General features: G+C 45.4%; 1 protein-coding gene across 4 annotated transcripts in view; it reads left to right on the top strand.

The window, feature by feature from the left end:
* The first annotated feature begins 8,365 nt into the window (after nt 1–8,365).
* XPNPEP2 (X-prolyl aminopeptidase 2) overlaps nt 8,366–27,515 on the top strand; it is a 68,764-nt gene continuing 49,614 nt past the window's right edge. The window contains exons 1-2 of one of the 4 annotated variants that reach the window (XM_084813941.1): nt 23,344–23,754; nt 23,970–24,060. In XM_084813941.1, the coding sequence (XP_084670067.1) occupies nt 24,006–24,060 (55 nt within the window). In that variant the 5' untranslated portion in view covers nt 23,344–23,754; nt 23,970–24,005. Of the gene's footprint in view, nt 8,606–23,343; nt 24,191–27,515 lie in introns of those variants that run through there. The other 3 variants (XM_084813939.1, XM_084813938.1, XM_084813940.1) reach the window with 3 other exon arrangements.

Genomic DNA, 27,515 nt, shown 5'->3' with positions numbered 1-27,515 from the left:
GCCATTGAGGGCCTTGAATGTTATACCAGCACTTTGAATTGGGCCTGGAAATGGACTGGCACCCAACACACCTGGAAAAGTACTGGTGTAATATGAGCTCACAGGCCAGTCCCTGTTAACAATCTTGCTGCCCTATTTTGGACCGGCTGAAGTTTCCGGACCGTTTTCAAAGGCAGCCCCACATATAACGCATTGCAGTAATCCAGACAAGAAGTTATCAGAGCATGGATCACTGTAGCTAGGCTATCTCTGTCTAGATAAGGGCGGAGTTGGTATACCAGCCTAGGCTGATAAAAAGTGCTCCATGCCACTAAGTTCACCTGTGCCTCAAGTGACACTTTTGGATCCTAGAGCACCCCCAAACTACGAACACGATCCTTTAGGGGGAGTGCAACCAGAACAGGTTGAATATCACCTAGCCAGGCAGACAAACCACCCACTAACGGTACCTCCATCCCACTAAGAGTACCTCTGTCAAAACAAAACAAACAAACAAAAGTTTGTCAGTTTTTCACAAGTGCGCACTTAAGGCTGTCTGATATGTGTAGTCCTGCCTTGTTAAAGTCCTTGTAAGTGTCAGCTGTCAAAGAGAGGGAAGGACAGTAGGGAACATACAAGGAAATTGACAAGGTGAGACTGCAGATAGGCTAATTTGTGCACACTTGACAGTGACAGCTCCAAAGGAGGGGGAAAGATCAAGAGAAGTAGGTGCACCAAAAGGGAGTGAGGACAATATCTCCCTCTTAGCAAAGTAATCCTCTCGCTTTTAATGTTGAACTGGCACTTGTCAGTGTCCTGTTTCCATTCAATACTACCCCAAGTCTCCAGCAAGTCCAGAAAGGGACTTCCCCACCTTTTTGTGGCTCCTGGCAGCTGTCCAAGGACACCGGGCACTGATGCCAGCCCTGCTGGGAAGACCCACATTCAAATCGCTGCTCAGCCATGAGGTTCACTGGGGAACCTTGGGACAGTCACATTCTGCTCAGCCTAACCTACCTCACAGAGTTGTTGTGAGGATAAAGGAGCGAGACAGGGAAATAATCGTGTATGCTGCTCCTAGTTGCTTGGAAGGAGGATGGGATAAAAATGTCATAAACAAATAATAAATAAATGTGTTCCAGCATTTAGCTCTGGCTTTGTAAACAGAGTCCTGGCATAAATTAAACCCTGCATGTTTCTGTTAAAGGCACAGGAACCCTGTTGGAAGACAAGGTGGCCAGTGTAAGTTCCAGACCTAATACTGGAAATAAGGGTCAAGGGTGAACTTCAAGGAGCTCCTGTCTCAAATAAACCTCATGTCATCCCCAGTTGTACAGACTCATATATGCTGTACATGTGCTGTGACCAGGGGTAGGCAGAAAGCAGATATCCAGATTTTTGGACTTCAACTCCCAGAAGCCCCTGCCAGGATGGCCAATAGTTAGGAATGCTGGGAGCTGAAGTCCGAAACATCTGGAGATTTACTTTCTGCCCATCCCTGCTGTACACAATGCCTACTAAAGAATCTATTTGCTCAGGCATTTAACAAATAAAATAAATCCGTCTGCTTAGCCCAGCACTGGAGCTGGAAGTGGATGTCCAAAGTCTCAGCAGGGGCGGCGGGGCAGTCTTCCTTGGCACCTGCGACCTGCCTTTTGGCTGGAGATGCCCGACAGTAAACTTCGAATATTCCGCATGCGAAGCGTATGTGCTCTGTCGTGGAGCTATGGTTCCTCCCAGTGGAGGCTGATGGCTCCAATTCCAGTGGGGGTGTGGCTCCATTCTGGGTTTCAGTCGGAGCCAGCCAGAACTCTAAAGAAGGTACCCAAGGTGATTTACCCTATCCCAAAAATGGTTTCTGCACTTTGGATAGCTCCTTTAGAGACCTGGATGGTTCTGACTGAAACCCAGAGTGGATTTACAGCCCCTCCAGAATCAGAGCCACCAGCCCCCGCTGGTCCCCATCCCCCCCTTTGTAGCAGGCTCTCCACTAGAGGGCAGTGAGGACCCAGAGAGGCTTCTGGTTATTATTGCCCCAGACAGCTGCCACGTCCCAATAAAATGGTCTCTAGGTTGGGAGCAGCGATTGGGGAGGGCCCATAGCTCATCAGCAGAGCGCGTTCTTTGCAGGCAGTGCCTGGTTCAATTCCTGGCTGTGTTAGACCCAGGTTTCGGAGGGCCCGTAGGCACAGCACCCCCCAGGGGCCCCCTCCCTCAGTGAGTCTGCCTTCTCACTAACTGCTCCTCCTCCTCCTCTTTCTGCCACTTGCTCGCTTGACAGGCAGAGAGCCGGGGAGCAAGGAGGCCGTGGTGTCTGCTGCTTCTCACCACCACCATGGTCTGGGCCTGAGGGAGAGGCAGGTGAACCCGTAGGTTGCCATGGTGAAGAGGAGGAGCAAGACCAGGGGGCTCTTGTCAGCGGGCCCCTGCTGGGGTGTGGGACCTTGGGACCATGCCTACCCTTGACGCCGGCCCTGATTGCTGGCACCTCCAGCCAGGAGATTCTCAACTTCCAGGACTGGAGGAAAAACCCCTCTGAAGTTGCCAAGCACTCGAGGCTGGCCCAAGACATTTTGCTGCCTGAGCCAGGGCAGCAGATGGCACCCTAACCCCTGGCTCAAGTCAGGGTGCGTGGTCCTCAAGGCCTGCCAAATTGCCTTGGCACCCGGGGCAGAAAAACCTACAGGCGCCTCTCCCCATCCCTGGCAGTAAAATGCAGGAATTAATTAAACGACCGTTTGTTGCCCTTTCAGGACACCCCTACTCTGCTACCTGGGGCAGCTGCCTCACTCTGCGTAATTGCCGGGCCAACCCTGCCAGCTCCACCACCAACCGGAGTAGGAAGCCATGGGCAGATGGACCAGAGGGCAGCTTCACGGATTCATAACCACCACCAGATGGCCGAACCTTCTGCCCGCAACTGTGTCCATGGAGGCGAGCGACGTTAACACCCCATGCTTCCTCCCAGCAAGATGGTGGGTGCCACCAGCACCCCGCTAGCCTCAAGGATTTCTCAGCAGCATCCGGCTGGCCAGGCCAACCCTAGCAACTGTACAATGCAGCTGGAGTGCCACCTAGTGGTATCTCTGCAGCACGGTTAGGGATTATTTTATAGCCTCTATAGGTTGTTTGTTATCTTTCAACAGCCTTATCAAAGACTGTTTTCCAATCCTGCATTTCTGCATTGGTTGATAGGATCATATCCTTTGGCGTCTTTCCCATGGCACCCATCATAGAGAAAATGCTTCCTAGCATCTGTGCAAATTAAGACTCTGTTTCTCCAGAAGCAGCGGGGGGGATGTTTGGACATTTGCTGAGATATAAAATAGGTAAGGTGACCGCTTTCAACTTCAACTAGTGTGCATTTTAAAAAAACAAGACTCTGAGTTGCACAAAATGCTTTGCCAGCCAGTTTGCATGCCTAAACACAGAACAGCATGGGACTTGGGATGGGCTGTCGCCCAGGGTAGGCCTGGCTGGCCAGCCGCTGAGGGCCCACAACCCTACAGGGGTCCACTGACAAAAGCCCCCTAGAGTTTCTCTTCAACATCGCCATTGCAACCTGCTTGTTCCCCTGCCTCTTGCTCTGGCCCAGATAATGGTGGTAAGGAGGAGGAGCAGGAGATGCCACGGCCTGCTTGCTCCCTGGCTCTCTGCCTGTCTAGCAAGCAGTAGCAATGATGAGAAAGAAGACGAGGAGCAATACACGGAATAATGGGCTCAAGTGACAGGAAGCCAGGTTCCGGCTGAACATCAGGAGAAACTTCCTGACTGTTAGAGCAATATGACAATGGAACCAATTACCTAGGGAGGTGGTGGGCTCTCCCACACTGGAGGCGTTCAAGACGAGGCTGAGCAGCCACCTGTCAGGGATGCTCTGACTTGGATTCCTGCATTGAGCAGGGGTTGGACTCGATGGCCTTGTAGGCCCCTTCCAACCCTACTATTCTATGATTCTATAAACAGCAGCTGGTGATCATGGCAGTGAGAAGGCAAACTCACTGAGGGAGGGGGCCTATTGAGGGTGCCTTGCCCCAAAGCCTGCCAAACTCTGGAGACAGCACTGGATTTGGGACTTACGTATCACCTCCATCCCCATGCTCGCCTTCCCTTTGACAGGCATTCTTCTATCTTACCTCCATACCTGGCAACACCTTACCCCACATCCTGCCCTAGTCCACCATGATCCTTATCTTCCTTCAGTTGGGATTGCTGGGGACAACAGCAAATTCCTACCAAACAGCATCTGCATTTCAGCACAGCCTGCCTGGCTTTTCTTTTATCCTTCACCCAACCACTTAGCCTCACTCTTGGCCTATCTCAAGGCAGCAACATGAAAAGGGCAGCTGTGCTGTTCTTTTCCTTTTCAAGTGATCTTCACAAGTCCCTCAAGTTTCGGTCATTGCCCGCTCTTCAGTTTCAGTAGATTGCTGAGCAAATGGCTGAGTTTCTAGGAACTGCAGATGTTTGGCCAAGCATCAGTCCTGCCCTGCCCACAACTTTCGGGGTTCCAGGAAAACAAAACACTCAACATCTCAAGACACCACAACAGTTAAGAGCTGTGAACGTTGCTCTCTGCAGAACTCGGTTTTGCTCAGCAAAGAGCAATTAGAGCCAACATATTTCCGATACAAGGGAAATGACCCGAAGGCCCCGTTCTGCTGCAGCAACCGCGCGGGATGCCAACAGCCATTCTTGCACGAGGACGTCAAGCTGTGTAAATGGCAGCTGGACTTGTCTCTCTCTGTCAAGTCCAGCCCCTCAGCTCGAAAGCAGGTGGCCCAATGACAGCCGCAAGGAAAGAGCCGGAGAACGCCCTTGCGAGACCTTGAGGTGGAGCTTTGCAGCTTCACATACTGTCTACTTCCCTGAGCCTTGTTGCAAGCCAAGAAAAGCAGGCCCCTGCTAGGAACAGGGTTCTGCCAACCCAACAGATGCATCACAAGTGGACCCCTCTCAGGCACAACTTTTATCGATGTACAGTAAGCGATGCAAACTCCGCATGCCCCACAGGCTGCAGTTCTTGAAATGGGGCCTGCCACTGGTAGGGTTGCCAAGTTTTCAATGGGCCACTGCTTCTGTGGCTTGATGTGCAAGCATTAGCAGAGGATCGTATTTATCTCTCTGCAGGACAAAGCTTCATGAGCTGATTTCTACAGACTGAGCTGTGGTTTCAAAGCAAAACAGGACAGATTTCTTTTTCCTGGCCACCGTAGGCCAATGGTGTTTGGCAAGGAACCCTCCTCAAAAACAGAGTCAGACACTCCAAGCCTATAATGCAACCTTCTCCACCCTGGCCATGCTGGCTGGGAATGATGGGAGTTGCAGTCCAACACATCTGGAGGGCACCAGGGTGGGCAAGTCTGCTGTCATGGGTATATGCTTACTCCCTGATCCACCTTAGCTCCCAAAGAACCACTCTGCATGTGAAGTTCTGGCTGCTTTGATGCGTCCCCGTGATCAGTAGAACCTGAGCAAGCAATGATGGGAAGGACTGAAGAGGGAAGGTGGGAAGGAGGAAGGAGTTGGCTGGCATCTCTGTGCTGGCAGCCAAGGAAGAGGCTTCCTGGGAAAACAGCCATGTCAGGGTTTGGTTTCCCTTGGAATTTGCCTTTGGCTGGGTGAGCATTCTCAAGAGTCCAAGGATCCGCGTCAGGGGGAGTCGTGGCACAGCAGCTGTGAGCAGAGTGGCCACTTACAAATTGCCAAAAAAAAGGACATTATGTGTTAACCACAAAAAAGAGGACACAAATTTGCATATGCAAATTAGTATGTATAGATGTGACCAGAGTGCCTACTGCTCTCTGCTGTCCAGGGCTAACTGGCGATGGGCATCTTCAAGGCCCCTGTTGCCCTCCCTATGACTCCATGATCTGGTTGGCACGTAATGCCAATTCATGGGTTAAACAACCCATGAATTGGTGGGGTCACTTCCGTTTTGCATCTGCTTTGCTAAACCCAGGAACGCCCTGTTTGCACATAAAAACAACTCATGGGTTGTTTAAACCATGGGTTGTTGGGGTCAAGCATGAGCGAGCAAGCCTGCTCACCACTTCCACTTTGCATCCGCTTTGCTACATCACCCAGGAACAGGGCATTCCTGGGTTGTTAAGTCATGATGTCTGAACCCAATACTCTTGATTGTTGGGGTTAAACATCCCAGAGTGTTAACCCAACAACAAACCATGGGTTCAAACTCTGGGTTGTTTAACCCCAACAATCAAGAGTGCTGGGTTCAGACATCATGACTTAACCACCCAGGAATGCCCCGTTCCTGGGTTGTGTAGCAAAGCGGCTGCAAAGTGGAAGTGGTGAGCAGGTTTGCTCACTCATGCTTGGCCCCAACAACCCATGGTTTAAATAACCCATGGGTTATTTTTACATGTAAACAGGGCCTATATCTTTAAACTGGACTTGGACTGGATAGCCTTTCAAACAGAGGGGACCTTCAAATAGAGGACTCTCCTCTGTAAAGAAAGGTATATGGCCAACCTAGCTGAGAATGAGAATAATGACACTCAGTTCATTTAAATCCCAGTAGGGCTCTCTATACTACAGGACATAGGCGGTTACCTAGGACAGCACTTCAGAGCGGGCAGCAACAGCTGCAGCATGTTCAAGGAGCTTGTCCTTTCTAAAGCTGCCTTAGCACATTGCTTGTATTGCCCAGGAATTGCTGGGAGCAGTTGAGAAAGGGAACGGTACATAAAATTGTGAGATTTAGCTGCATTGAGTAAATTAGTGTGGGCTATCTGGGACAACTACAGCCAGTATGGTGTAGTGGTTAGAGTGTTGGACTGGGACTCAGGAGATTGGAGTTCTAATCCCCACTCAGCCATGAAGTTCACTGGGTAACTTTGAGCCAGTCACTGACTCTCAGCCTAACTTCCCCCACAGGGTTGTTGTAAGGATAAAATGGAGAGGAGGAGAACCATGTAAGCCACCTTGGGTCTCTTCCAAGAGGAAAAATGGCAGGATATAAATGTAATAATCAATAAATTAAAAATAAGGAACATATTAAAGGATGTCTGAAGATGAGTGGAAATGTCTTTAATGCTTTTCAGAGATGCCAAACAAAGTATGATGATTGGTAATGCCCTTATTATTAATTCTCTTTGAAATACGTTTGACTTCCGTACTGTTTTAGCCAAGTGTTATCAGTTTGAGGATGGTGATTATGAAATTGCAGAGAGGGGGACTCTGGCAGTGTGCGAGGCTTGAGGGCTTAATAGTATAGGGAAGGCAAAAAGGGGAACACACAAGGGATCCTACTGTCAGATAGAGGAGAACAGAAGAGATCAGTGTGCCATGGGCTGGAGATAGGGGTTGCTGTGATGTGGGGTTGTCACTGAAAGACCCTGTCATCGCTGGAAGCTGGTCAGCTTTGCACCTTGGATGGCTGCTTTAGAGTTCTGACTGGTTCTGACTGAAAGCAGGAGTGGATTCTGTATGGGCAACAATGCTTGTTAGTTCATTGTTTGGGCCAGTGGGAGGTGATCATCTTTCTGTCCTTGCTGACTAATCCTCTCTCTGGTAACTTAACTTGCTTAACCTATCTTTAATTGCCCTCTGTCTGCTCCTGTATCTTGACCACTTCCCTTCTTATCTCCCCCTCCTCCCTTTTTTCTCCTGTGGCTGCATTGAGGTGCTGTTTTATTTTCCAGCAGCTGAGAAGACTGTGTATTTTCCTTTTTTACCTTGAATAAAGTGTTTTATTATTCTTTTTCACCTTGACTATAAATCCTAACAGACTGTTTCTTGCAACTGCCATCTGCAAATGTATCAAACTACTTCCCCATATTCCCACAGATCCACTGCCCCCTTACACGGGGGGCACTAGCTTCCACTGCCTGTAATACCCGTCTTGAAGTTTGCAGTTGTTATCTTAGGCTAATAACAACCATAGAGCAGCTGTGGGCAGACTTCAGGCCACTTCACTTTTTACTAGAAGCCCAAGGTCCGCTAACCAGAGCCTGGTGCAAAAGCCACACACTTTGAACTAAAGAATTCTAGGCCCAGGAATTTGCTCTGGGTGAGTCCCAAAATGGAGTGGAGCTCCTAGTCCTTCCACACGCAAATCCTCTCCTAGTTACCCCACACTTTCTTAATGTACAATTTAGAGCAGGAGGGGAGTCATTTGGTTGGTGCTGCTGGTAAGCAACTGAGAATCAGAAACCCTTGCCAAACTAGTGCAAGTCCCCCAGTGATCTCCCAGGAGATCCACATTTTTCATGACACTAGCAGCGAGGAAGGCAGAAGCAGAAGAAAGACAGCCGAGGCCCTTGAGGCAGCAAAACCCTCGCTAAAATCAGGGAGTGGCGGCTGGAAGCACTTCTAGGAATTTGTGCATGCCTGTCTGCACGTTAACAAAGTCACAGGCGTTCCCATCAGGAGCAGTGGAAAGGGGGAGGGAGGGAGCGTGATGAAGTGGCTCTTGCTAGGACCTCCGAGGGAGGATTGCTATGTCTACAAAGGAAAAAACGGCACTCCAGCTGCCCTCCGGAGTGCGAGTGCCTTGGCACTGCTGAGGGAAAGGAAAGCAGCCGACTCCTCCCTGCTTCCTAGAGGGCCTGCACTTCGTGGCCGTGGCCTGCGGGCGCAGCCGGCCCTGCTCGTCATTTGAGGAGTATGTATTACACTTACATAACCAAGCTGGGTCTTTGCACTCTCTGCTAGCGTCCTTCTTGAACAGCAGAGTCGGAGTAAGGGCACGGCCAGGACGGGCAGCAAAACACCCTGCCATGGAAAGTCTGGGAGGGGACAGGAGGAGAGATGCCGTGTCTCTCTCTCTCTCTCTCTCTTTCTCTTTCTCTCTCTCTTTCTGCTACTGACTGTACAAGCAGAGGAGGAGGAGCAGAATCTCCCAGCCATAGGAGCCAATGGCAGGCTGCCGGTGCCATTCCCATAGCAACTGCATCCCTGAGGATGCTCTGAGCAAGGCTATTCCCTTCACCCGCCAAGATGCAAGTAACAACCCTTGTGTCACTGTCAGCCCTGGGGCAGCATTGCTGGGTCTTCCCTGGATGTTTCTATGGGGGCAAGTTAAGGCCCTGCTGTTTGCATTCTATCAGGGCTGCCCCAAAACATTTTGTAGCCTGAGCTGAACGGCAAGAAGGCATTCCCTCATTCCATGAACCAAAGTCGACTGCACTGGTAGCTGAATCTTACTTCAACACTGGTAATGGGACAGCATCCTCCACTGCACCTGAGGGCAACAGGCTAGCTTAAGGGGTCCAGGGCAAGCCATGTGGCACATACAGGGCTTTGCTACATGAGGCTTTTAACCTGCACCTTTACCAAGGCTTCTGCTTCCAGATTCTTTGTGGAATTAAGCTTGGCGCCTTTACAGATGTTTTTTTCAGGGGCTTTCTTTCTCTGCCTTTCTATATGTTCCATCACACGACCACTAGGTGGCACTGTGGTATAGCGGAATTACGCAACTACACCAAGCTTCTATAGTGCCACTGAGAAAAATATCAGACCTCCCTCGTTAGGAAAAAAACACACACGTGATAATGGTTGCAAAGCAAGGGAGAGGGCCTGGAGGATGACAACATCATGTAAAGGACCCCCAAACTACCATGAGTGGGCAATCAAGAGCACACAATAAAAGCCTCATGTAGAAAGGCACTTAGCTCTGTTCTCCAGTACCTTATTGTCACTGCCTGCTCCCCCCACCCAGCATCTATCGCCTCAGGCAGCTGCTGCACTCTGCTTTATAGTAAATCCAGCCCTGGATTCTAGAATTGCCTTTAAGACACTCAGCCCTGGCAGATGTACATCCCAGCCAAGCGCAGAAAGCATCCCGTAGGGCAGGGGCATTGAACCTCTTTCAGCACAAGGTCCAAATTACATTTCGAAGGAGCTCTCCGAGACCGCATTCCGGTGGTGGGCAGGACTGAAGGCAAAGGGGGTGGGGCCAAGGTAGAAGGGGTGGGACCAAAAATACAAGCATACTGTAGCTTAAAGCTCTTATTGCCCGTCACTAAGCCTTAGGAGAGGCATTTCAACCTTTTAAAATGGGGAGGAACTGCACAAAAGCCAGGAAACCACCAAAAAGTCAATGTTTGGGGGGAAAGGTGGGGCTGGGGAAAGGGGGCATGGCCATCTAGGGAAACCTGGAGAGCCAGACCTCAGGAGGGTTGGATTGGGCCCCCAGGGCTGATGTTGCCCTCCCTAGTCCAAGGATTAGGTGCTTGCTGTGGGACAGCCATGAATGGCCATCCTCTTTTGCAGGGCATCTTCATGATGCCGTTATCAAACCAGGCATACTACTATTGCCTTACCTCTGACCCACCTTCGCTGTTATCTTTCCCATCTGTGCTGTTTTATCACTGGGTTCATTTTTTTCTTAATGGATCTTTGATTTGCACTAAAATGCCACTTCACTAAAAAAAACACAACTTTTTATTCTATTTTTTATCTTTATAAATGAAATAAACAGTACCAACAACCTAATCAATAATTACAGTTTCCCAGCAATACAGTATTCTTAGGAGGACACAGCAACAACAAAAAAGAGAGGGGAAAAAAGAAAGAAAACAGAAAATAGAAGAAGGAGAAGGAAGAAGAAAGCATGAAGAAAAAAAATATAGAAAAAAATTATTTAAAAGGATTAAATTTAAACTCCATTACACACAAACTTCAAATCCCATTCTACTTAAAAAGTATACCTATAACATTGGCAATATTACAATTCAATACAGCATAAGTAATCAACCTTACATTTCAATAACATATCATCAGTCTTATAGCAAAGAAGCAGGCCTACAATTCCTTTCCAGTAACCATATATTGCCCTTCAGTTAACATATAATAGTAACACTTAACAATTTAACTAGCCAAAAATCTTACTTACCAGTGTCATCATAATGATGTTGATGATGATGATGATGATGATGATGATAATAATAATAATAAGGAAGGAGATTAAAAAGTATAGATAATAATAATTTGTTGTCGTTTATTCGGTTAGTCGCTTCCGACTCTTCGTGACTTCATGGACCAGCCCACGCCAGAGCTTCCTGTCGGCCGTCGCCACCCCCAGCTCCCCCAAGGTCGAGTCCGTCACCTCCAGAATATCATCCATCCATCTTGCCCTTGGTCGGCCCCTCTTCCTTTTGCCTTCCACTTTCCCTAGCAGCAGCATCTTCTCCAGGGTATCCTGTCTTCTCATGATGTGGCCAAAGTACTTCAGTTTTGCCTTTAAGATCATTCCCTCAAGTGAGCAGTCTGGCTTGATTTCCTGGAGTATGGACTGGTTTGATCTTCTTGCAGTCCAAGGCACTCTCAGAATTTTCCTCCAGCACCACAGTTCAAAAGCATCTATCTTCCTTCACTCAGCCTTCCTAATGGTCCAGCTCTCACAGCCATAGGTTACTACGGGGAATACCATTGTTTTAACTATGCGGACCTTTGTTGTCAGTGTGATGTCTCTGCTCTTCACTATTTTATCAAGATTTGTCATTGCTCTCCTCCCAAGAAGTAAATGTCTTCTGATTTCCTGGCTGCAGTCAGCGTCTGCAGTAATCTTTGCGCCTAGAAATACAAAGTCTGTCACTGCCTCCACGTTTTCTCCCTCTATTTGCCAGTTATCAATCAAGCTGGTTGCCATTATCTTGTTTTTTTTTAGGTTTAACTGCAACCCAGCTTTTGTGCTTTCTTCTTTCACCTTCGTCATAAGGTTCCTCAGCTCCTCCTTGCTTTCAGCCATCAAAGTGGTATCATCTGCATATCTGAGATTGTTAATGCTTCTTCCAGCGATTTTAACTCCAGCCTTGGCTTCATCAAGCCCAGCACGTCGCATGATGTGTTCTGCGTACAGGTTGAATAGGTAGGGTGAGAGTATACAACCCTGCTGTACTCCTTTCCCAATCTTAAACCAGTCCATTGTTCCATGGTCTGTTCTTACCGTTGCTACTTGGTCGTTATACAGATTCCTCAGGAGGCAGACAAGATGACTTGGTATCCTCATACCACCAAGAACTTGCCACAATTTGTGATGATCCACACAGTCAAAGGCTTTAGAATAGTCAATAAAACAGAAATAGATGTTTTTCTGAAACTTCCTGGCTTTCTCCATTATCCAGCGGATATTGGCAATTTGGTCTCTAGTTCCTCTGCCTTTTCTAAACCCAGCTTGTACATCTGGCAATTCTCATTCCATGAATTGCTGGAGTCTACCTTGCAAGATCTTGAGCATTACCTTACTGGCATGTGAAAGAAGTGCCACTGTTCGATAGTTTGAACATTCTTTGGTGCTTCCCTTTTTTGGTATGGGGATATAGGTTGATTTTTTCCAATCTGTTGGCCATTCTTGTGTTTTCCAAATTTGCTAGCATATGGCATGCATCACCTTGACAGCATCATCTTGCAAGATTTTAAACAGTTCAGCTGGAATACCGTCATCTCCTGCTGCCTTGTTATTAGCAATGCTTCTTAAGGCCCATTCAACCTCACTGTTCAGGACGTCTGGCTGTAGTTCACTGACCACACTGTCAAATCTATCCGCGATATTATTATCTTTCCTATACAGACCTTCCATATATTCTTGCCACCTTTTCTTGATCTCTTCTACTCTTCTATTATTATTATTAATAATAATAATAACAAATCACTAATAAATTTTATAATGTTATATAATAATAAAAGCAACCTTACAACAATCACTAATGTATTTTGTACTAGATATATAAATGAGTGTACACATTTCTATACACCCTCAAACAGTAGATTCAAATACAGTATATCATATCTATTTTAAAAAGAAAGGATTTAAAGAAAAGAGAGAAAGAAAAAATAAGAAAAGAAAAAGGACGGATATATATATATGAGCAATTATCTCTGGGCTAGCCTGAATCTTACAGACTAAACATAGCCAGTTAACAAAACATGTTTGTAGATTCCAGTTCATGGGGCTGGAACAGAAATCTCATGTGATTTTCCATTTAGCCACGCCGCCGCCATTTCGTGATTTAGAAACTTCTTCATCTGACCTTCAGAAAAAATGCAAAATGTAGCAGGATATTTTAAGTGATATTGCAAGTTCATTTGTTTTGCCATATTTTTCGCCTTGCCAAATTGCCTTCTTTTATCAGCAACTTCTTTGGTGTAATCTGGAAATAACATAACTTTATCTTGTTTCCAAAAAAGATTTCCACCCTCTCTTACCAAACGCAGGATATAATTTTTTGTGGAGATTCTTGCAAATTGGACTATAATCGTATAACCAGTCCTTTTGGCATTTGACACACGGAATGCCTGCTCAATATCAAGTGAATAATCAGATAGCACAGGGAGTATCTCATGCAAAAGCTTATCTACAAAAGTAGACAAATTTACATCAGTAGATAAATCTTTAATACCAATGATACATACATTTGCCCTGCATGCAAAAGCCTCCAGTTGAGAGATTCTGATAGAAAAATTGTTGAAAAAAGCTTGTGACGCAGTCCCGTTCGCTGCCACCCGACCTTGCAGCTCATTAACTTTCGCCTCCATTTCTTGCCAAGAAGTGTTGATTAAATCTACAGCCCCTTGCAGGGCAATGATGGAATTTTGAATTGTATCCAACCTCTCAGCCTGTTCAGCAAATTGCGAAGACAAAGTTTTTATCAGAGCAAGTAACTCCCCTGTATCTTTGGTTCTCGGAGCCTTTGCCAAAGGAGATATGGGGGGGGGAGTAGGTGGAGATCCTTTTTTTCTCCTTGCTGTAGCCATCCTTCTCTTCAAACAGATCTTGCAGGACCTCAAATATTGTTGATATTTCTTAATCCATTCCTCAAATATTGTTGGTATTTCTTAATCCATAAACTACAATGGAGCATGTCAGCCCTGATTTCTCCTAATTAGATAGGAGGTTCAAAACAACTTTGAGCGACGATTAAGCTCTGGCAGGCTAGTTTCAGAGCCCAGCCTCCCTGCTAATTCGCACAGAGAACTAATCTTCCAAAACTTCATCCAGATGCTGCTCTTGCCTCCCCTTTTAATTCCAGGGGAGAGATGAGAAGGCTTTTCAACCTTTTAAAAAGCTGTTTGAGATAGCATCCCACAGAGGCTCCGCGGAATGCTGCCAGGGCGACATTGGCTCCGACCAGACACCACTTCACTTTTTTGAGTAAAAAATTGAAATATTCGCCCAATAGCACTTAAATGAAAAAAAGGATTTTAGCATAAATTTTAAAACTGATTTGGAAAAAAAAATGCTGGACTTCTGGTTGGTGCCATCTTACCATCATGTTCATTTTTATTGCCAGTCTTTTCGTTAGCACTAAAATTTTAGCCTACCTTTAAAAAAAACACCTGTGTTTTTTTGCATGCAAATTGTGCCTACATTTAAAAAAAAAACTTGAATTCAAATTAAATAATTGGGTTTTTTTTTTAATGATCAAGAATATAGATTGAAAAAAGTGATATGCTTGGAATTGTCCCTTTCCTGCCCACATAGCAATGTCACACCCACTTGAGTGGACAGAACATAGGGAGATGTATACAAACAGAAAGTGCTATCGCGTACACACACACACACACTCACCCCGCTAAAGTGTAAAGTCTGTTGCAATTCCTCATGTAGCTTACAGCAGTAGATCAATGACGGAGTAGCATTAGGAGCTGCCAAACTGAGAGCACCTCATGATTTTTTAAGAGAAAAGCACACACATAGACATATGTTCTGTGACACACATGTGTACACACATTTCAGTCCTCCTATAAAGCTCATGATAATGTAACGCTGGTTCAAATCATTGTGGCCTTTAGCTGTTCACTCCTTACTTACGGCTGCCTCTTCCTTTACTCGCAGTGGGGTCCCTCAAATGTCCCTTTTTTGTCTTCCTTATAATATCAGGTGCCCAGTTCTTTATTTCCAAAGTCGTCATATGTGCTCCTGCTACCAGCCCTGCTCTAATGGACATACCTTTATTCTACAGAACCTAGTACATTTTAGAATTGTTGTTGTTGTTGTTCATATAGTAATACTAGCAGTTGTTTTTGTTCAGTTGTTCAGTCGTGTCCGACTCTTCGTGACCCCATGGACCATAGCACGCCAGGCCTTTCTGTCCTCCGCTCTTTCCCGGAGTGTGCTCAAGTTCATATTCATTGCGTCGGTGATGCTATCTAGCCATCTCATCCTCTGCCGTCCTCTTCTCCTTTTGCCTTCAGTCTTTCCCAGCATCAGGGTCTTTTCCAGAGAGTTTTCTTTTCGCATTAGGTGGCCAAAATATTTGAGCTTCAGCTTCAGTATCTGTCCTTCCAATGAGCACTCAGGGTTGATTTCCTTTAGCTAGCAGTAATAAGCAAATTCTCTGAGAATGTTGGCTAATGGTTGGGGGGATTTTATGACATTTTGACGCATTTCTTTTATAGCCCTCTGTATACTTGAACAACCCCTTCATGGATCACTGCCTTGTTGTGGCGAAGGGGCTTGCGTAACTCAGTGAAGCCATAAGCTATGCCGTGCAGGGCCACCCAAGACGGACAGGTCATGGCAGAGAGTTCTGACAAAATGTGGTCCACTGGAGAAGGAAATGGCAACCCACTCCAGTATTCTTGCCAAGAAAACCCCATGGAACGTATCACAAGGCTAAAAGATATGACGCCGGAAGATGAGCCCCTCAGGTCGGAAGGTGTCCAATATGCTACTGGGGAAGAGCAGAGGGTATTTCCAAGTAGTGCCAGAAAGAGTGAAGCGGCTGGGCCAAACCTGAAAGGACACTCAGCTGTGGATGTGTCTGGCGGTGAAAAGAAAATCCGATACTGTAAAGAACAATATTGTTTAGGAACCTGGAATGTCAGATCAATGAATCAAGGTAAGCTGGAGGTGGTCAAACATGAGATGGCAAGATTGAACATCGACATCTTGGGAATCAGCAAACTAAAATGGACAGGCATGGGCGAATTTAATTCAGGTGACCATCATATCTACTATTGTGGCCAAGAATCCCTTAGAAGAAATGGAGTAGCACTCATAGTCAACAAAAGGGTGGGAAAAGCAGTACTGGGGTACAATCTTAAAAATGATAGAATGATCTCAGTACGAATCCAAGGCAAACCATTCAACATCACAGTAATTCAAGTCTATGCCCCAACCACTGAGGCCGAAGAAGCTGAGGTTGATCGGTTCTATGAAGACCTACAACACCTTCTAGAACTAACACCAAAAAAAGATGTCCTCTTCATCATAGGGGATTGGAATGCTAAAGTAGGAAGTCAAGAAATCACCGGGATAACAGGCAGGCATGGCCTTGGTGTACAAAATGAAGCAGGACAAAAGCTAATAGAGTTTTGCCAAGAGAACATGCTGATCATAGCAAACACTCTTTTCCAACAGCACAAGAGGCAACTCTACACATGGACGTCACCAGATGGTCAATATCGAAATCAGATTGATTATGTCCTTTGCAGCCAAAGATGGAGAAGCTCCATACAGTCAGTAAAAACAAGACCTGGAGCTGACTGTGGCTCAGATCATGAGCTGCTTCTTGCAAAATTTCAGCTTAAATTGAAGAACGTCGGGAAAACCACTAAACCGTTCAGGTATGACCTAAATCATATCCCTGATGAATATACAGTGGAGGTGAGGAATAGATTTCAGGGATTAGACCTGATAGACAGAGTGCCTGAGGAACTATGGACGGAGGTCCGTAACATTGTTCAGGAGGCAGCAACGAAATCCGTCCCAAAGAAAAAGAAATGCAAGAAAGCAAAGTGGCTGTCTGATGAGGCTTTACAAGTAGCTCACGAAAGAAGGGAAGCAAAAAGCAAGGGAGAAAGGGGAAGATATACCCAACTGAATGCAGAGTTCCAGAGAATAGCAAGGAGAGACAAGAAGGCCTTCTTAAATGAACAATGCAAAGAAATCGAGGAAAACAACAGAATGGGAAAGACTAGAGATCTCTTCAAGAAAATTGGAGATCTCAAGGGAACGTTTTGTGCAAAGACGGGCATGATAAAGGACAAAGAAGGCAGGGACCTAACAGAAGCAGATGAGATTAAGAAGAGGTGGCAAGAATACACAGAAGAACTATACAGGAAAGATCTGAATGTCCCTGATAGCCATGATAGTGCGGTCACTGAACTTGAGCCGGACATCCTAGAGAGTGAAGTCAAGTGGGCCTTAGGAAGCATTAGTAACAACAAAGCTAGCGGAGATGACAGTATTCCAGCCGAGCTATTTAAAATCCTAAAAGATGATGCTGTTAAAGTGCTGCATTCAATATGCCAACAAATCTGGAACACTCAACAGCGGCCACAAGACTGGAAAAGGTCAGTTTACATTCCAATTCCAAAGAAGGGCAACGCCAAAGAGTGTTCAAACTACCGCACAATTGCGCTCATTTCACATGCCAGCAAGGTGATGCTCAAAATCCTACAAGCTAGGCTTCAGCAGTATGCGAACCGAGAACTACCGGAAGTACAAGCTGGGTTTCGAAGAGGCAGAGGAACTAGAGATCAAATCGCCAACATTCGCTGCATCATGGAGAAAGCAAGAGAATTCCAGAAAAATGTCTATTTCTGCTTCATTGACTACGCTAAAGCCTTTGATTGTGTGGATCACAACAAACTGTGGCAAATTCTTAAAGTGATGGGAGTACCAGACCACCTTACCTGTCTCCTGAGAAACCTGTACGAGGGTCAAGAAGCAACAGTAAGAACCGGACATGGAACAACCGAGTGGTTCAAAATTGGGAAAGGAGTACGACAAGGCTGCATATTGTCACCCTGCTTATTTAACTTATATGCAGAGTACATCATGAGAAATGCCAGGTTGGATGAATCAGAGGTCGGAATTAAGATTGCCGGGAGAATTATCAACAACCTCCGATATGCAGACGATACCACCCTAATGGCAGAAAGCGAAGAGGATCTCAAGAGCCTCTTGTTGAGGGTGAAAGAGGAGAGTGCAAAAGCGGGTTTGAAACTCAACATTAAAAAAACAAAGATCATGGCATCTGGCCCTATCACTTCCTGGCATATAGAAGGGGAAGAAATGGAAGCAGTGACAGATTTTACTTTCTTGGGCTCCAAGATCACCGCAGACGGTGACTGTAGCCATGAAATTCAAAGACGCTTGCTCCTTGGGAGGAAAGCTATGGCAAACCTAGACAGCATAGTAAGAAGCAGAGACATCACCTTGCCGACAAAGGTCCGTCTAATCAAAGCTATGGTTTTCCCAGTGGTAATGTATGGCTGTGAGAGCTGGACTATAAGGAAGGCTGAGCACCGAAGAATTGATGCTTTCGAACTGTGGTGCTGGAGAAGACTCTTACGAGTCCCCTGGACTGCAAGGAGGTCAAATCAGTCCATCCTAAAGGAAATCAACCCTGACTGCTCATTGGAAGGACAGATAATGAAGCTGAAGCTCCAATATTTTGGCCACCTAATGCGAAGAGAAAACTCTCTGGAAAAGACCCTGATGCTGGGAAAGACTGAAGGCAAAAGGAGAAGGGGACGGCAGAGGATGAGATGGCTAGATAGCATCACGGATGCAATGAATATGAACTTGAGCACGCTCCGGGAGAGAGCGCAGGACAGGAAGGCCTGGCGTGCTATGGTCCATGGGGTCACGAAGAGTCGGACATGACTGAACGACTGAACGACTGAACAACAACAACAACATACTTGAACAAAATCGAACTAGCTATTTGTCATTGGTCTTATATAGGAGGAAAAGAGGGAGGCATTAGTACATGCCATACAATAAAAGCACATGTAACTGAAATTACATGTAAAAGATAGGAGCTAGAGAATAGCCTTGTAATATAATCCTACTAGTGAACAGACTACTAGTCCGTTCACTAGTAGGTGAACTAGTGAACCCGGCTTTGCACAGGTTGGAATAGCTTGATTCAAGCACATGTACGCACCTGTCAGAGTTGGACATGCTAAGTGAAACCATGGCTGCTGGCACCCCTAGGCACGGCCCCTGCCATGGTGCACCCCCATAACCCCCTGGAGGAGGAGTCTGTCCACTCCATTCCCTTAAGGGGGGGCTGCTCTGCTGCAGCAGGGGAGGGAGCAGCTGTATAACTCTGGCCCCCCCGTTTCAAACTGTATCACCTGCAAAGTTATGCACGGGTTAGGAAAGCCACCTAGTGACTGAAGATGGTACTGCAAGCTTCAAACACACAAAAACATTAAAACTAATAATATTAATCAATGTGTTTTTAAAAAACCAAACCACCTCGAGGTGCCCACCCATAGGGCTCCCTGAGTATGCACGCCACGTTTCAGGTGTCTATGTTTCATGGTCTTGGAGCTGTGGCACCAAAAGACAGACAGACAGACACACGTTCTCTTTTATTCTTGTAGAAGATAATGTTTAAATAAGCACAGTAACGACGCTCAAACAGCTTTCAACGAACTAGCCAAGTATTTGTTGCTGCAGTTTCCTCATGTCAGAGGTTTGCCGCTAAATATCTGGCTGGAAGTTAATATGCCATCCTCAGCACATACGCACACCCTCCGTGGGAAGTGTTGCACATCGGTATATGTCCTCTTTACAGAATGCATATGTACAAGATGAGTGCCCTGCATATATGTATATGCGATGGAACCCTGTGTATCTCTCATGTGAATGTTGAATATGTGTTTGTGGTGAGTACTTGTGAATGTAAAGAAAAAATTCTCACAGACTTCCACATGTGTGCATTGTCTCTATTCTGAGGTAAAATTCATGTCCCATGCAGTGGTGCAGCTAGACCCGGGGGTCAAAGTCCAAAGGCCACCAAAGGCCTCACAACCAAGCCCCCCGCCCCCTCATCACCATCCAGAGAGCAGCAGGGAATAAAGGCAGCAGAAACAAACTCCATTTTATTCCCATAGTCATAGTGGTGCTATAACTTAAGTGACTTTAAAAATGCAAAACTGTACACGCTCAGAATATTTATTTTTAAGCAGGGCTAGCAAACCATTTTCTTGTTGCTGTTCTAACATTAGGAACGTAGAAGGAATTTTAAAGCTGAGCCAGTTCTACACTTTGTGTAATGTCAACACAATCCCATCATAGCGAAGCTATATCCCTGTTGCACACACACAATGACATCTGTTGCAGTATTTTGGATATACGAAATGAAAAGCAAGAAATAACACTAGAAGAGCGGTATATGGATGTGAGGTTTTGAGGCCTATAAAGGGGGAAAAAGGTCAGGCTTAGGGGCCTGGGGTTTTCTGTTGGGAGGGGGTAAACCTGAGAGGAGTCGTTTCAGGAGTAGGAGGTTGGACTCGATGGTCTTATAGGCCTCTTCCAACCCTACTATTCTATTATTAATTTCTCCAGTGAAGCTTCATTACTTCAGGTTTGAAGCAGTACTTTTGGTTTTGAGGGAGAGTGGTATATAAAGTCAGCAAGGTAGCCGGTAAGAGCAGAGAGACAGCCTGAGTCTGAAGAGTGAGCACGAAGAAGCAACCTAGAAAAGTCTAAGGACAGCTAGGGAAAAGGAGCTTGCATTTTGCAACTTTTATTTTCTTTTAATGCCTTTTGTGTCACTCGGCTCTATTGTGTAAGTACTTTTAGTTGTAATTTGTTTGCTTTGAATCTACTAGTTAACTGTTGTGGTTAAACCCTGTGTCTGGTGAATCAATCACCCGATGTCTACAGCCTAAACCCCAGGTTATTGGAAAAGAGAAGATTAAAAGAAGGAAGGTGGGACTCTTAGGGAGGCAAGAGATCCTTAAGGAGTTGCTCAGGGGGTCCAGGTCATAAGGAGTACCTTAACAATGGAATATGTAATGGGCCCCAACAGTTATCAGTGAACTTCAATACTGATAAAAAGGACTAGCATACTTCTAGCCCAGGAAAGATGGTTAGAGGGGTGCCAGATAAATGTTAGTTGTGTGCCTCACAACTGACGTAATACACGTGGGGCTGGATCAACGGCGTTGATGGAAGTGAACTTCCCTGACCCCTCCCCACTACAACAACCCCTCCAGACCCCTGAAAATATCACACACAGAGTCAGGAGACCCTGCTGAATGAGGGGCCTCTGTGGGGCAGGGAAGGCAAGAAAACAGATCCTGAATCCAACCCATGGCCTTCTAAAGTCCACACACACAAGACCATTAAGACCAGGGCCTAAAATTACCTAGCTGCACAACTGTCTGCATGCTTTGGCAGTTAGGTATAAAAATGTCCCATTCCCCAACTTTTCTAGTAATCAGTGTGATTCAGGCTACAGATTTACCAAATTTCAGCTTCCAGGGTACCCTAGAAGTGAGGAAAGACAGGATTCAGTTCTTTAGGGCCCTGAGACATTTTGAGTCAAGACACTTTCTTCTTCAGGGAGGGGCACTGGAACCCAGTTTCTTCAGAGGAACTTAAAAAACAAACAAACAGATATAGAGTGTACTTCATCAGATAGTTCAAGAGGCTATTTGAACAATTCCTCAGAAAAAGCTGGTTCCTACCTTTGCCTTAAAGGAACAATTCTTGACTTGAAATTCATTGACGCCTAATAAAACTGTTTTCTATGCCACGTTGAGGTTTCCTTATGTCTTTGTTTTCTAGAAGTGCTTCATTAATCGTTTTGGGGGTAGATTTTGAGTCCTCTGTTTTGAGAGGGAGAAATAACAGTCTTCAGTTTTTCTCCTTCTTCTAGTAACCAGGTATATCACTATCAGGCTGAGACAAGGATGAGAAAGGAAGCAGAACCACCACCAGCTCTGCTGAGAAGCCAGAGCTCCATAAGGCTCCACCTTCCATCACTTGTCACCCAGCAGCAGCCAATTTATCAGGCTGAGGTGAGGAGAGAAGTGAAGCACAGTCACTCCATTAGTTCTGCTGAGACACCAGCAACTTTTGTCTCTTCCTCTCCTTGAATTGTTTCTATTCCAACTGATCTTTATACAAACATCGTAACTCGGAACTAGTGCCTGAGTTTGCTTTTTCCCTCCTCTCTCCCAATCCTTTTTCCTTTTGTGTTGTAGTTTGTAAGCCTATGAGCAGGGACTGTCGTATTATATATGATGAAATACACGTAGCCCCAAGACACTCTGATAATTATTAGAAGTCTAAAAGTGGGGAGCTTCTGTAAGTTAATAGCTGAAACTTGGTGAAAGCCATCTTCCTCAAAATATTGGAGAGCAGCACTCCATCACAGAACAAACAAAAACCACACATGAAACAGAACGATGCACTGTGAAAGTCCTGCTGCCTCTTCATATATTTTGAAATAGATATCAATCTATTTCATATATTGATGGTTTTCCAGTGGCAGCCAGGAACAGTAATCTATGCCTATACAATGTGATCAGAATTAATAATATAAAGAAGTCTGTGTTGAATGAGTCACTAGTGGGCTTATCAAATGTGTCAAATTTCTTGTAACCATATGCCAGATTAGCTCTTCAAGAAGTACCCTGACAATTTTGATATGCCAGGTGTAGGATGGCCAGATACCTTCCTTTAGAGCCTTTCTACACGAGGCTTTTATTGTGCGCTTGTGATTGGACACAATGTTATATGACATCATCATCCTCCAGGGCCTCTCCTATGCTTTGCAACCATTATCCCCCTTTTTTTCCCTAATGAGGAAAGTCTGGTATTATTTAGAAATGGCAGAATGAGAGTCTCCTGTAACTGCGCAATTCTGCTATACCACAGCACCATCTAGTTGTTGCATAATGAAACACAGAGAAAGACACACACACACACACACACTGGAAAACAACACATGTAAAAGAGCCAATCTTCATCCCGCAAAGAATCTGGAAGCAGAACTCTGGGTAAAGGTGCGGGATAAAAGCCTCGTGTAGAAATGCCCTTACAGAGAACAGTCCTCTATTTGAAAGACTGCCAGAGGACTGCCCTCTGTTTTGAACGTGTCCTTTGTTTGAAGGGCTTTCCAGCAAGTACACTCTAAAGATAGTGAACCATCAAAAGGAAGAGCTGAGCCTTGAAGTTGTCCATCAACAGCACCTGGATGGCAAACTGAGCAAGGCGCACAGGTCACCTGGTCAGAGTCTTCCACACTATAATGAAATGTACTGCATTTCTATTTAAATTATAATAATTATGTCTAAATCTGCATGTAGACATATAAATTAGCACATTTAAATTTTATGCAAATATATATATATTCTCTTTTTTGGTGATGCATGTCCTCTTTCTGGGCAGTTCAGAAGTGGGCAGCCTATCCAGGGGGCTCTTATCCGTGGGTCTCTGCTGGGTTGTCATCCCATTTGTTATTATACCAAAGTCAGAAGAATCCTCTGAGGCCTTGGACCCCTCCCTGCTCTTTACTCATTCACCTAACTGGATTATCCAGAACAGCATTTTCCATGTGCTTTCTTCAACAATTATTTTATCCTTCATAACAACCTGTTGTATTTCATTTCCTCTTTTCTTTCTTTCTTTGTAACCCCCTTTAGGCTGACTGTTTTCAAGAGAAATGCCATGTTGACAACCACGAACTTCCTCTTTTTAGCTTTAGCTGCATCAGACACTCTGTTTCCTTTGTTTATCTTCTTCAGCACCTTTCAAGTTAACTGCAGAGTTGTTGAAAGCGATCTGTCAGCTGATTCCGCAAAGCAGATCAGCCAGAGTATGTCACTTCTGATAGGTTAAAACTTTTCCCAGCACTGCTGCCCTCTGGACTTTAGTTTGAGATAAACATGGACTTCCCCAAGGGGTTAACCCTTCACTTGCCTGCCAATCAGGGGCTTTCTCCTTTCCACATGATGGTGATGATGATAATGATGATCATCATCATCATCAGAGTAAAATTACCAGAAGAACATCCAAGAGACAACGGACTTTCTGCTGCCTGACATTTGGACTTTGTATCCTTCATCACGTGCCATGTTATCTGTTTGTTTTATCTGGTGAATAGAACCTGATCACTGGGGCGCAAAGGAGTGATATAATCTGGAAAGTTACCTGGACTTTCTTTCTTGTGCCGCTCCACCACCTTTAACAAGACCCAGGTTTTGGCACAGGCAGAGCGAGTCTCTGGCTGATGTTTTAACCTTTACTCAAAAACCTTACCTTGGAGAAGTCTCCAATCTGAAGAGAGAGAGAGAGAGAGAGAGAGATGGCTTGTTTCACCTCCTGCATCTTGTGGGTCCGGATTTTTCTTCTTCTAGATGGTACGTATGCTGGTGTGAGAGGTGGACGCTCATCCCTGGAGTGTGGAAACCTGGAGGGAGTGTGGAAACCTGGAGTTTTCCACAGTAACACCCTAAAGGCCAGGTCAATTCACATGACCGCCTTGGCATGGTGAGTGGGGCAGCACTGAATGGATCCACCTGGGCTTATTTAGGACGCAGTGTCACCATTGTGAGGATTGATCCACTGGACATCCGGCTTTACAATTCAACACAAGTTTACCATGTCATCCCGCTTTCCTCAGCACTGCAGGGCCTGCCAATTCAACAGGTTCAGCAGCTGGTGACCATGGGGGAAATAACTTGCTTGTGCTGGACTTGGTTCCCAGTGTCAGGGCAGACCTAGCATCGTATTTTAGGCACCAGTTAAAGACCCATCTCTCCCCCAAGCCTTCCCTGAATTACTGTGCTGCCCAAATAGATTGTGTATTGATTATTGTGCTTTTAGCTTTGGTTTTAAATAGTTTAAGCATTTTAGTAGGTGAGTTTTTCATTTATTATGATGTATTTAAATTTCTGATTTGGTAAACTGCTTCAATATATCTTTAGATATGGTAAGATGTGATGAATTGAATGAATGAATGAATGAATGAATGAATGAATAAATAAATAAATGTTGAGAGGGGTGGATTTGTAGGGGAGAAACTGTGACCTAACCCACCCATTCTTCCTCACAGGGCCAGCCCTACCATTAGGCAGAGTGAAATGGCCACCTTAGGCAGCTGATTTGGGCAGGGGGGGCAGCGAATTGTTGGTTATTTAGATTGCAATCTGATGAACTCAGTGGGGTTTACTTCTGAGTAGACATGTCTAGGATTGCAGTGTTAATGTATTATCATATTGTTACTGCCAGAGAGGGGGAGAGGCGCTTGTTGAATTTTCTGCCACAGGCGCAAAATTAACTTGACTGACCTTAGGTACTATGCACCTTGGCTTGGGGTGTGGAGTGCCTTCATTGTTCCGCCTCTCAGGCAGCAAAATATATTGGACTGGCACTGGCTTGTCCTGCAAGGCTGTTTCCCCTATCCACCCACATGGACTTCATTTCTGATTTTTTTTTTCCAGCTGTAGAAAAAAACAGGTGAAAACTGTTTGAGAGCCTTTCTACATGAGACTTTTATTGTGTGCTCATGATTGCTCAGTCACAGACTCATTCATAGTAGTTTGCAGGTCCTTTACCCAACATTGTCATCATCCAGGGCCTCTCCCATGCTTTGCAACCATTATCACGTTTTCTTTCTTAATGAGGAAAGTCTGATATTTTTTAGAAATGACAGAATGAGTCTCATGTAATTGTGCAATTCCACTATACCACAGCGCCATCTAGTGGCTATATAATGAAACATAGAGAAGGCAGAAAAAGAAAAACCCTGGAAAACAGCATGTGTAAAGGAACCAATCTTAATCCAGCAAATAATCCAGAAGCAGAAGCCTTGGTGAAGGTGCAGGATAAAAGCCTCATATAGAAGTGCCCTGAGTGGAGACCTTGCAGGGAAGTGTCAGCAGTTGAGGTGTGGGGGCAGGTTGATTAAACAACTTGCAAACAAATTCTCACCTGCCAACACTCTTCTCCATACATTAATATTACAAGGCACAGCTAGGTTTGGGATTAGGAACTGCACGAATGCCTCAAAATATGCAGTTCTACCCTCAGCACTGCACCCTGAGCAGCCCAGTTGAAAGACCTACTGGATATTTATTTTATTTATTTATTGACAACATTTATAGACTGCTCTACATCTAAAAAAAATATCCTGAGTGGTGAACAGCAATTCAAATAAGAAATTTTTAAAAGTCAAAAGTCAAAAAAATTAAAATATTTAAAATCAAATTGTACCAATAAAACCATGACTAGTCTTTTACTCAGGGGAGGCTTGTTTAAATAAAAATGTTGTTACGAATTGCCAAAAAACTAGAGCAACGTTGGCGCCTTCTTGACATCGCCTGGCAGGGAGTTCCATAGGGAGGCAGCCAGTGCACTAAAAGATGTATTCCAAATGGACTCTAATGGCACAATCCTATGCAGGTTTAGACAGAAAAAAGTCCTACAGTTCCCAGCATGCCCCAGTCTGCATGGCTGGCTGCAGGGATGCTGGGAGTTGTAGGACTCATTTCTTTCTAAACATGCATAGGATTGCACCCTAAATGGACCTCGGGTCCATGCAGAACCACCAGGAGTGCCTCATCCAATATAGCTTGACCACAGTGGTACAGTCATTAGTAACCTCAAGACTGGATTACTGCAATGCTCTCTATGTGGGGCTGCCCTTGAGGCTGGTCTGGAAGCTGGAGCTAGTGCAGAATGCAACAGTCAGGAGCTGCCCCTTTTCAGCATGCAACTCCTTTGCTGAGGGAACTGCACTGGCTGCCTATTCGCTACCAGGCCAGGTTTAAGGTATTAGTACTAGTGTACAAAGCTCTAAACAACTTGGGACCAGGATACCTGAGAGAGCGCCTCATTCTTTACCAACCTGCCCAGTCACTGAGGTCATCAGAAGGCATATTCCTGGTGGTTCCACATGGACCTATGGCCTGGTTGGAGTCAACCAGGAAAAGAGCCTTCACTGTGGTGGCCCCCTTCCTGAAGGATTCTCTGCCTTTGGAAGTCAGGCATGCGCTAATGTTGTGTTCCTTCCAGTGCCTCCTGAAGACATTGTTATTTCAAGAAGCCTTCCTTGTGTGACCAACCGCAGTTTATTAAATTCAACCTTATTGGAATTGGTCTTTTTTTAAAAAATGTTTTAACTGTTTTAACCTGGTGTTTTGTTCTTTTACCTTTGTTGTTCACCGCTCCAAAATCTTCTGATGTGGAGTGGAATATAAAAATAGTAAATAAAATAACCTCAGTGACAAGCTCGCCCCAGCTGGGGACGGCCCATGTGCCGCGAAGACAACAGCTGGAGCTTTGGATGAGGACTGCATGATGTCAGGGGTGTAGCTACAGCCCTGACAGTGTGCTGGTCATGCCCCCTGACATTATCTGGCCCACAAAGGGCCGGTGTGGGGGGGATGTCATTTGACCCACCTCTGGAGTAGATACTACTAGACTAGATGGAGCAATGTGAATGGTTTGGTCTTAGGATGTTGCCTTGTATACCTACAAGGCAACATTTTAGGTATACAAGGCAACATCCTAAGACCAAACCATTCACATTGCTCCATCTAGTCTAGTAGTAGGATTTCCTTTCAATGCAAATAGCCATTTCAGAAGAGGGATATTCCTCAGAACCACAGCAGGGGAGGAGAGGATTAAAATCCTCCTCTGTACTGGCTGCAATTGCAATGATTATCAGCTGTCCCCCTCCTAGCCACCCAGCTATGGGCATTTTTAAAAACATGTATGTTAAATGCAAGGACATATTTCATGTTCCTCATCTAGTTTGACCCTTTCCCACCAAATCAAACACTTGTAGCACTGTGTGGGCATCATTTGTTCA

The sequence above is a fragment of the Heloderma suspectum genome, chromosome 9 (assembly GCF_057233095.1).
Source record: "Heloderma suspectum isolate Gila_16-S chromosome 9, 16-S_ref, whole genome shotgun sequence".
Lineage (NCBI taxonomy): Eukaryota > Metazoa > Chordata > Lepidosauria > Squamata > Helodermatidae > Heloderma > Heloderma suspectum.
This window is presented reverse-complemented; position numbering and strand designations above follow the sequence as displayed.